The sequence below is a fragment of the Etheostoma cragini genome, chromosome 7, assembly GCF_013103735.1.
Source record: "Etheostoma cragini isolate CJK2018 chromosome 7, CSU_Ecrag_1.0, whole genome shotgun sequence".
NCBI lineage: Eukaryota > Metazoa > Chordata > Actinopteri > Perciformes > Percidae > Etheostoma > Etheostoma cragini.
In genome coordinates, this window is record NC_048413.1 from 15,534,269 (window position 1) to 15,545,627 (window position 11,359).

Consider the following 11,359-nt stretch of genomic DNA (forward strand, 5'->3'; position numbering starts at 1 on the left):
ATATATTGTTCTAAATTGCTGCTACATGTCTAAATCTAGAATATTACATGTGAAAGTCATGCTAGAAATTCTGGGTTACAACACCATCTGCTGATGAGTTCACATTCTAACCATTTCAGAATCTTGTGAGAAAGATAGTGACTCAGTTTTTGACAGTTTACTGTGTATTGACGGCTGTCACTCTGACAATGTTGATGATAATTACCAACACTATAATCAAATATCTCAAAGTGTTCGGCGTCAATGCTTCATCCTTCATGTTCACATTGCAGTTCTTTTAGAAGGGTTGAAGAGAGTGCAACTTTTTTTCTTAACTGTTTCTTTCTTCCTGTATTGAAGTTTTATTCACTACAAGTCAGTGGCATGGCACAAAAATCTCCATACATATGAAGCCTTAGGGTTCATAATACATTTAAAAAAACGCATTAGCTCAATCCACATGTTTACAAAAAGAGTTCTGAACCGGAACGCAATGTTTCATTCATCAGCCTGCTATGATAACAATATTAACCATGTTACACACCTATATAAAAGTTACATTTCCCTGTGCGTTTCGCACCATGAATAAAAAAAGAGAATGTGCACTTGGTCAAATTGTTAATGGAAATGAAACATTAACAGCAATGCAAAACATTTACTCCTCATCCTGCGGACACAATCCCCACTAATCAGAGCTGAATGTTTGTGAACAAAGGCAAATTGCTAACCAGCAAGGGCTCTGATTGGCAACAGTAAGTAAATTAGCTATGGCTGCCAGACGCAGGGGAAGGTAGCTAATTGACTCTTATCTTTTAATTCTCCCGTTCCTAACAATGATACATGGTTTCCATACAATAATGACCTTCAGGGTGTGAAAGTCAGTTTCTGTGTGTGTCTCCAGGGGTTTGATCAGCACAAGTGAGAGGGAAGATCTCTGACTCGACCCTGTGGGCAGCCAATAGCTGGCACCTATCAGGGGGCCTCACACCGGCCCACTGTTGACATGGCGATAGTATACTGTTTGATCAGCTAAGATTCACTGAAACAGTCTTGAAAAAAAAAAAATCCACACACCGTGCTAAATCTGATTTAGGGAATGTCAGACCAGTTGTTGAAGATGGAGAAAAATGTTCAAAAAGAAGAATCTGAGTTGTTTAGATACAAGTGACTTGAATCACTGTAGTTCAGATTAAAGTAAACTAATTAGTCCACTGTGGATTGGTCTATCAGTCCCACTGTTCTCAGCCAGTGCTGTGCTATTGATCCAGCCAGTCATGTCAATCTGATCAATCAAGGTGACAAAAACAAGTCTGCAGTGTCTGGCTAACTGTGTACTAACCAAGTTAAATCAGTTTGCAGTTTAAAACAGAAATGGCTTTATTATAATACGGATTTAGTTAGCAGGGGAACTATCAAACTCCTCCTGCAATGTAAGCTTGCACAATATTCTAAATAACGTCGTTAAAAAAATACAATAAATAAATATTAACTAAAATAAGAAGAAGAAGAAGAAGAAGAAGAAGAAGAAGAAAAACGCCGTTGTTTTATCATCCTTGACAAAGTAGCCTGTCTTTGCTGCCTGAGAACATCACTGAGTGCAGCACAGGGATGTTAGAAAGCCTGTGGAATGGTGAGCTCCTATTGGCTGCTGCTCGCCTGTATAAGGAGCCGCAGTGGCAAATTCAATCAGATCAACTGCGAACATCCTCCGTGAACCAGACACCGGGACGCTCGAGCACACTGGGAAGATTTCTGGGTTGTTCTACTTCTTATTTTGTTTTATTTTTACATTTTCTGCAAAAAAAACACTGGGCCATCATTAACACCATGAAGGAAAGGAGAAATACACAGCCGCTGGTGGTGAGATGTAAACTGGTTCTTGTGGGAGACGTTCAATGCGGAAAAACGGCGATGTTGCAAGTCCTGGCGAAGGACTGCTATCCAGAGGTATTCTCTAATGTGGCTCATGTTAGTGTATAATGAACTAAACGTGTATGCATTTAAAACGTGTGTGTTTATGTTGATAATCAGAGTGTTAACTTGTCTTAAAATGATGATATGTGGCAGGAAAAAAACGATACGCACGTTGCAGTCAGTTTTCTTGCGCATTTCATAAAAAAAAAAACGTGCTCTTGGTTTATTTAGTTTGCAATTACCGTAATAATTTTAGATGCGTTATCCTTTTTATCGCATGATAAATGTATCCCCAACGCATTGTGTTTCGTGTTATATTGGTCTGTGTTAGATATTTTTTGCAGCTGCATTGATTCATGTGATTGATTGATTCGAATTCATTTAGATTGAGGAGAAACGACATCTTCTTAAAGGCTATAGGCTTATTTCATTGACTCCTCAGTGCGTGTTTTGGAGTTGCACTAATTAGCCAGATAGATTCCATTACCTGTAGCTGCCTGACTGACACCTCCCCACTAATGGCACCATGTTGCTAATTGCTCCCCAGACCTACGTGCCCACGGTATTTGAAAACTACACAGCCTGTCTGGAGCTGGAGGAGCAGCGAGTGGAGCTAAGTCTGTGGGACACTTCAGGTAACTGATCTGATAACCTTTTCTTTCTGTATGTCCGGTCTATCTTGTCCTGCCATTCTTACTGCAACAGTGAAGCAGAATATTAGAAAATGCGCTGTAAATGTGATAAGTGTCGGATTTTAGCTCGAAGAGCTGCGTCTTAGAATGATATTCTTCTTTTGGGAGCAAGATATCGTGGTCGTGATCTTGTCAATCTTGGTATGAAGGCGATAACATGCAAGTGGTGTTTATGTACATAAAGGCTAATGCGCATGTGATAGGTATTTTGTTTTCATCCATCGTTGATGGCAAAATGTGCACTTGTTGAACTGCAGCTGCTCCTTTATCTTTCAAATCTCTAAATTGCAACTGATTAAGTTTCCTCGTATGTCACCTGATGCGTTTTCTTTGCACATGGCAGGATTAAATATTAACATAAGTACATTTTTGTGCCTAATAAATATCATTGGAAACTAGGCAGAGAGACAGGGATTATTCCACTTCACTTGTTGTTATTGCTGACTATCTTCATTTACACTAAGTGTAAAAAAGTGGGTCAATGTGTCAGTGTGGTGGATCTCCCCCAGGATCTGCTGTTTAGTGTGTTGACCTGGATACTATATGAACACAGGTCTGGAGCACCTGTTTGATTCCCTTCATGCTCACTGCACAATGGCTTCTGCCTCCAGCCCACATTCCTCTCCATCTACACTTGTGCCGGATGTATCCTCACGTCAAAGTGGCTGAGCAAATTGGCTCATGCGTTTGTGTGTTTTTGTTCTTACGTGTATCTGTACAGACCAACTTGTGTAGGATGATGCAGGACTGTGTTCCCACTGTTTTTTTTTTTTAACCCCACATTATACAAAAGCAGCAACAGGAAAAAAAAATTGAGTGTAATTCCTTCCCCAGACCAAATCCTGTTTTTTAATCCCAAACTGTGGACCTTTGGTCTGGCCAGCAGGAGTGGGCCTGGTGCCGGGGGATGATGCACACTGCACAGAGAGACATCCTGTTGAGCAGGAAGGTTTTCTGGAGCAGACAAACAGGGGGCAGCTCAGAAACCCTGCTGACCTGCATTTGCCTCCATATGCTGCTGCGGGTCACCCACTAGAACAGCATGATTCAGGGGATTAAGACTCTGAATAGGTCCAGTGGGCCACCCCTTCTGACTGAACCAATGAATTCAACATGCTTTCTCTTTTTTTCTTCACTTTCTTCTTCATCTTTTCATTTGCGTATGCGGCTTTTCCGTTCCTATTTACACATATTTCCTATCCACCTTTCAGTTTTTCAACCCTTTTTTTTGCTCTGTTGACCCCTTTCATTGTTGCTTCGTTGATATCTATGCACAGTCCAAAATTGTTAGTTTCCGGCTAATCCGCATCAACAGGAACAATGTTAATACAGTACACGTGCCTTAGATGTTGTTATAAATTAACAGATTAAATTGGAAACAAATGGCATCACAGAAAGTTATTCATGGTGATGTAAATCTTTTTTAGTTGCAGCAGGCTTTAGGTTTGATTTAAAGACTGGATTTTCACTCCACTCTATGTTCCACTGAGAGAGGAGAACTTATATCACCCCCTCCTCGCCGTCATTTGTTATGACTCTCATGTATCTTAGGCTCTTGGTGATGGACGACAGACAGAGCGGCTGTTTGTTGGTCACACCACACAGTTTCTTCTTCTCACTGTAATTTGCTCTAATTGTGCCGCTGTGGCCCCACCACACTGAGAGGGTCTCCTCATTATCCCGACTCCTCATTGATTAGACTGACCTCATCACCAGCTCCACATGGCAGGCAGCTCCTTCTCCCAGACCTGCCATGGATTTACAGAAAAAAATCAATCCACTGCTTTTAATCAGCCTGGTCTGATCGGACATGCAGGCGCGAGAGAGATGAACACCATACAGTGGCTGTAACTCTTCTTGGTCTGGTGTTAGTGGGTAATTTATTTCAACTTGAATGATCTTGCTGAAAAAGCCTTTGAGTTTCAGAAGATACTGTATATACAATCATTTATTGTATGATTAATTAATGAGACTGATTTGTAACGACCCCAATATCCATTTACGCTGATGAAACAAAAAAGACAGGCATTGTTAATAGACAATAATCATGTTAATGGATCAAGCTATTACCATGTTTATTGTCTATTAACAGTTAAATCCTAGAATAGAAATTACAAATGACTGATGCATCCATGTGTATGTGTATGAATATGTTTATATAGTTGTATATGTACAGTATATGTATATATATTATAATGTATACGTGTATATGTCATTCCTAATGATCTTTCAGCTTTTAGTCATTCTTTAGAGTTCAGTCTGTTATAGGGCTGTAACTATTTTGTTGGTATTTTTACAACATAAATCACTTAAATGATTAATGGATGCATCAAATCAATTCAGTGACTCATTGTTTCTGCACCAGTTCAGTTTTAAATAAGATTAAAAAATATAAAAATGCACTACTATTCCATGCAGATGAATTTTAAAGGCTTGGGGGAATTGATTGTTAATATCATTTGTAAAATATTTGTAATAATAACATTTGAACTATAGTATACTAACAATATTCACCTCTGATAGTCTGACTTTGTGAAATATTACTAGCAAAATAAACTTTTTTTTAATTCAGTGCACAGCCAGGCTTTACATTTTTGCAAACCATCTGTTGTTTCAGCCAACCTCAACATCCAGAGTGTGATGAGCTTTGACAGTGTCAACTTACAAAGTAAAGCTTGTTAACAGCTCAGACGTGGTGATGCTCAGGAACAAAGAGACGTCCTCTCTCTCCCTGCAGGGGTCTCCAGCAGTGACTCTGACCGGCTCTGGCATGTGAAACCAGGGAACAACTATCTGACGCAATGCATTATGTTTTTCGGCCTGGCTGTGTAGTTTGTAGTTATCAGCTGCTGCAGCAGCACAGATCCCAGTCGGCTGAGTGTGGGTGGAGGGGAAGGGCAACTCTCAGCCCCAAATCTGTGAGTCATCCCATCACTGGATCATTAATCTGTCTGACCCCTGCATTCTCACTGAAGCAGAGGAGTGTGCTAATGAGAAAGACGTGCTATGTTGCTCAAATGTTTTAGCACACATGCAAAAAAAATACATTCAGTCTTACTCATGCACACACAGAAAAAGCAGATTCTCCCCTCCCCCACCTGTACGCTCCAACACAAGGCCCTTCGTCTCGGCCTGCGAAGCCTACTTCTGTTCTGGCCCAATTTCCACCTCAACACTTAGCTCTGGGCACTGCACCATCAAAACGGATGGAGTTAAGCTCAGCCGCAGGAATTTGGATATGCTCTTTTCTTTTCCTTCCATTTCCCAGTTAGTCAGCCTCACTCTTTATGTTTCATGCCTCAGAAACTCTCCATCTGTTGTTGAGGCATGCTGTTGAGAAAAAAGAAAGAAAAGGAACATGTGGAACATGCTTAGTCTGCATGTGTCTTGATCTATCCAAGACATTCTTTGGGTTGTTGCAATGGAGAGAAGGAGGCAAGGGAAGGAAAGAGACAGAGACTGGTACTCTGATATCAGACTGCAGGGGGTGAAGGATTAATGGCATAGGAGGGCGCTTTGTGATCTCCCTCACTAGGTTACTCCTGCTTTCCCTGCTCTCTTCCTCCTGGCTTTTTCCTGCCACAATAGAAACGGCTGTGTCTTCCAGGATTTGAAACTGGGTCCTGGAGTGTCGGGAGAGTGCTGCCAAGGCTGCTACTGAGCCCAAACAGGAAACTGTGGAGCTTCAAAAACTAATATTTACAATTTTATTTTATTATTATTGTTTATTATATAGGATGAATAAGCCGACTGATTCATCCATCCTTTGTCCAGAATAAAAGAGAAAATCAATTTCTGTGGAGAAAAGAAATTGATTGAAGCATTTAGATCAGTGGTCATTTAATGCAGAATCACACCCAGGTTCCTGGCTGTGTGATATCCCCTTAAGAGAGATTGGGAAGATTTATGAGGGCCCTGCTTCTGACTCTCAAATGAGAGTCACCACACACACACACACACACACACACACACACATAGGCACAGACACAGACTCATCATCCCAGTGGTGCTAATTCTTCAGATTTTAATGTGTCAATTTTCACAGTCAACAACCCCAAAGTTGTCTCACAGATGCGCGTGGCTTTTGTACTCTAGCTGTAGGTGTAAATGGGCGTAAGGGCAATAATGTAATTTGCATTCTTAAGGTGGCAATGTCTGTCCTCTTTGAAAAAATATGTTGTTCCTTTGCTGTGATGTTTACTTTCTTCAGGACATTGAGCCCTGAGGAATTTCATTGCAGCTTGTCATTATTCCACTCACAACGCCCGGCAGCTGGCAAATTCAGTTTTACCCTTTGATAATGTGAAAAATCATTAAGTATTCATGAAACTGATCTGTATGCACACATCCATGTTGTGTGTGTGCTTTTTCATGTGTCTTCTTCTAATGCATTGTTTTCGTCACTGTAAATCAATTAAGAAGGTTGTGCATTATCTAATGTGTGATTACACAGACTGTTTTTGTTATCTGTAGCTATAAGAGGAACGCCATGGAGCCTAAAGTAAACATGTTAATCCCGTTGAGCTGCTCCTCTTTTGTTTCATCTGATCACAGACCTCTGGCTGCTGCCAAATTTAAATAGTGAGTGTATCTGTTATAAGGTGTGGTGTTGCATTGTGTGTGTTTCGGATAATGTCTGTGGTCCCCAACTCTCTTGCAGAGCAGAGGAATGTCCCCAGCAGTAGGTGGGTGGGCAGTTTGCGGTGTAAAATGATTGATTGGCAGTTAAGTCTTTATGGAGAGGTGGGAGGAATGCCTGATGTAGATGGTGGATTCCAAGGCTGTTGCTGTGGTGACAGAGGGACTGAAGGTATTGCGTGCCGAGCAGAGGATTTTTTTGGGGGGGGCGGGTGGTTTACTTAAGGATTCTGAGCATGAGTGGGAGCGTCTGCCTGCCCCGAGCCCAACCGTTCACCTTGCGTAATCTACTGCAAGAGAAGATCAATGAGGATTTAGTGCTTGATTGTCATCTTCACTCCCTCTGAAATGCCAGCAGAGGATATAGGAGCAAGGAAAAGAGCCATTTCAGGGAGAGCAAAGTGAGGCTCAGCAGGACCAGTGATGCCGATTGCACATAATCCCTGCAGCTGTATTCTCTCGTTGCGCCTCTGCCACTATACTACTCTCTCTCTCTCTCTCTCTCTCTCTCTCTCTCTCTCTCTCTCTGACCAACTGTCTGTTGGCAATTGATTCCTGAAACAATCTCCACTTAAAATAAATTCATAGTTGGCTCAAATAATCAACTCTTAAACATTTCACCAAGCTAATTTAGCCTAGACCCTTGTACCTTTTGATATAAAAATAGACCTTTTAATGTGACAACAGAAAAGTGTGTGCAGTGCACTTCAGAATTGCAGACCAAAGTTTAAAATATCAAAAGGCCCTTTTCCATCAAACATTCAGGAACAAAAGCATCTCTAGAGGAATTTTGATATCTACAAAGTATGGAAAATACAAGTGTGTTACCATTTCACCATGAAGATGAGGACCAATATTTCAAAATAGTGGCTGTGCAAGATTCCTCTGAAATGTCACAAATCAGCAATATTCAGCACAATATTCATTCTCCTTCTAGTCCTTATTAACAAAATGGGATTAACTGAAGTCAAAAATGGCACATGGAATTACTTAAAATCAGAGATGCCTGTGTGGGTTTTCATTGTTTCTCTTTTATTCACATCACATTAAAAATTCTGTTTTCTGCCCTCTAAGGTTCTCCATACTACGATAATGTAAGGCCCCTGTGCTACAGTGACTCAGATGCAGTTTTGCTGTGTTTTGACATCAGCCGTCCTGACACTGTGGACAGCAGTCTGAAGAAGGTAAGCGCTTCAGTACTTCACTGTAAAGTCCTTGTTCTCTTTTGTACCCCTTTTTCAAATTGCAATTTCTTTCAAAGATAGCTTATTTTCATTAAATATACCGTAAGACCGTGTAATATACGTATATTTAAAGGTTATTCTTTACTGTGCACTTTTATTAAATGGATCCACTGAACTGATTGTCCTTCTGTGTCCACAGTGGAAAACTGAGATCCTGGACTTCTGTCCGAGCACACGGATCTTGCTCATTGGCTGTAAGACCGACCTGCGCACAGATGTCTGCACGCTGATGGAACTGTCCAATCAGAAACAGACTCCCATCACCTATGAGCAGGTGAGACAAAAGAATAACACAAAGTTTGTCAGCAGTCAATGCCGGAATAAAACCAATAGCAAAAACGTGTACGATAACAACACCTACTTAGTACAGTTACTAAACTTTTGCTTTTGTTGCTTTATTTTATGTTAGGGATGTGTGGTACGGGAAAAATACATTTCACAATAATCAGTAGACATTTTAATATTGAAACATACATCACACCTTGCAAATCAGTACACTTCCACAGAAGCTGTCATTTCCGGCCGGCATTTTCAAGTTTTTCAGAATCATTTTGGGAATAGTACTTATTTATTGCTTGAAAAACATTATGATTACAATGGAAGGTGTTAAATTTTAATCATCAGTTTTTCAAATATCTATTTTTTTTTTTTTAATTATGACAAAGGGGTCAACAATATAAAGAGTCATCCATTGTCACCTAGAAGAGTTCATGGCATGCTCCTTCATTTTTGATTTTACAGCCATTTTATAAGCTTGCAGGGGGCATTTCCTCCTGAACTCCACACTACATGGTGACTGTGGTGCAAATAGGAAATAATGAACATGTATTATTATTATTATTATTATGTGGACTTTTTTAACAGCACGCTTCATCACTCATCACATGTATTGCAGGGTTCTGCTATGGCCAAGCAGCTGGGTGCAGAGGCCTACCTGGAATGTTCAGCGTTTACCTCGGAGAAAAGCATCCACAGCGTGTTCCGCACGGCAGCAATGGCCTGCATCAACAAGCTGCAGCCTCTCCCGAAGCCCAGCCCCACCCGCCGCCTCTCCAAAAGACTTCTCCACCTGCCCAGCAAGTCTGATTTGCTTTCCTCCACTTTCAAGAAGGAGAAGGCCAAGAGTTGCTCGGTCATGTGAGTGGAGACCTCTTGGGTTATAGTCCTCACATGCAACTCCCAGCCCCTGCCACTTTGGTCTCGGGGAAGGGGGGGTGGGCACGATGGTTTTATCAGGGCTTCCTGCTGAATCCTTCCCTCACCCCCCCAGAAACCAACACCCCTCAGAAGAGGTGGACACTTTGCTGTCCACTTGCTCCTGAACCTTTTAGCGCACACCCATCTTTCTCCACTACTGTTAATCTTGCTTTCAAACAAACAACATCAGTCAAGATTTGATCATCTAGCTCGTTCGCCTGTAAACAGTATGCAACTACAATGGTGTTAAATTTGTCTGATTTTACTATCTCTAAGCACATGTTGATTTTGTCCGAATTGGAAATGTGCAACATGGGACGATTGATCTTGTGATGTAAAAGCCTCTCAGACAATTCAATTGGTATAAGTAAAAAAAAAATCTAGCATGAAACTAGCAGAAATTAGCAACATCCTGTACATCCCTCTTAGAAAGGTTTGTGTGAGGTGTTAAATAGCCTTGCTGGTGTCCCCATTTAGGCCTTTGAAAGCAACGAGTAAAAGGAGTAGTGGGAAAAACCACAGTGAAGAGCTATTACATATATAGAGCTGTTTTCATTGTCTCATCGGTGATGAGAGCAGGGATAAGAGACGTGAGTGCAGGCTGCTGTGCAGACAGCAGTCTAGACTAATTCAACCTGCATGGATTGTTGATGCATGGTTGTGTAGCTCTGGACAGCGCTGCTCCACAAGCTTTCAGTGGAGGAGCCTGAAGAGGCTCTGTGTGTACAAATCGTGTAGTTGGGCTTCCGATGTCTCTCCTGTCACAGCTGGAGTCTATTTTAAAATACTATTTTGGTGATGGGACATTCACATTTTAATGGATGAGAAGATGCTTTTATATAAAAAGCATGAGAGTTTGACGCCAAGCTGTTGAGTGTTATTTATTAAGCAGTGGCTGGGTATTGATGCCACTCAAAATGTTACGTGGCATATTTAACAGCATAGGGATAATGCCTACCTAAGTCAAGTTTTAAATATTCTTCAGAAAAGATTTGTAGCATTGCGTTCTGCAGTTTTGAAAAATGCCTTTCACATAATTTTCCCGAAAGTCATTGAGATTTTTTGACTACTGTAATATGCCCGTGGATTTCTCTCATTTGCAACAATCCAATGTAGCACCCCCAACCTAACTCTACTCTTCCAAGGTGACTCTAGTTTTTGTCTTGTACACTTGTTATAATATGCCTCTAATTAGCAGCACTTACTGTAGGTTACAATGACTACAAAGCAAAAATAACACCCTTTTCTGAGCTTAAATCTTTGGCTTAATGGTTGTGTGTGTGCAGCATTGATCTCTGTGCTTCTAACCATAAAGCAATAATGATTTAAGTGCTTGTGATGCAAGGTAACCTGTGCGGCAATAAAAATGCAGCTTTGTGATTTCTGTCATGCTATAAGCGCTCCATGGACATCCTTGTTATGGACTGAAACCATCTCTGCTGTAAAAAGAGGCTGCTGATATGTGTTTGGCCCTCCTCCTCCGTGTAAGTAGCCACTGGTATATAGAATAACCAATGACGATGTCCTTATATGAAATAGATAGTTTGTGATCAAGAGGGAACAACTTCGAGTTGGAGATGCTAGACTTCAGTGTCAATTTTACATAATCATAATAAGAAAACATGTTATCAACAACATGCCTCATGTTGTTACCAACATGAGGCAGTAGGACTTAAATAAGCTGCTGTGTGAGTG

General features: G+C 41.0%; 1 protein-coding gene across 1 annotated transcript; it reads left to right on the forward strand.

Moving 5' to 3' along the window:
* Positions 1 to 1,657: 1,657 nt before the first annotated feature.
* On the forward strand, positions 1,658 to 10,397 carry rnd1b (Rho family GTPase 1b). Its single transcript, XM_034877060.1, has 5 exons — positions 1,658 to 1,926; positions 2,441 to 2,528; positions 8,298 to 8,407; positions 8,607 to 8,741; positions 9,363 to 10,397. The coding sequence occupies exons 1-5, from the start codon at positions 1,807 to 1,809 to the stop codon at positions 9,606 to 9,608; spliced, it is 699 nt and encodes a 232-aa protein (XP_034732951.1). The 5' UTR covers positions 1,658 to 1,806; the 3' UTR covers positions 9,609 to 10,397.
* Positions 10,398 to 11,359: the final 962 nt, after the last annotated feature.

Excerpts from the sequence above, each read along its gene's own strand:
- rnd1b (XM_034877060.1), top strand. The coding sequence starts at position 1,807 with ATGAAGGAAAGGAGAAATACACAGCCGCTGGTGGTGAGATGTAAACTG. Across the intron at positions 1,927-2,440 it reads CGAAGGACTGCTATCCAGAG|ACCTACGTGCCCACGGTATT; the intron begins GTATTCTCTAAT and ends ATTGCTCCCCAG. Across the intron at positions 2,529-8,297 it reads AAGTCTGTGGGACACTTCAG|GTTCTCCATACTACGATAAT; the intron begins GTAACTGATCTG and ends CTGCCCTCTAAG.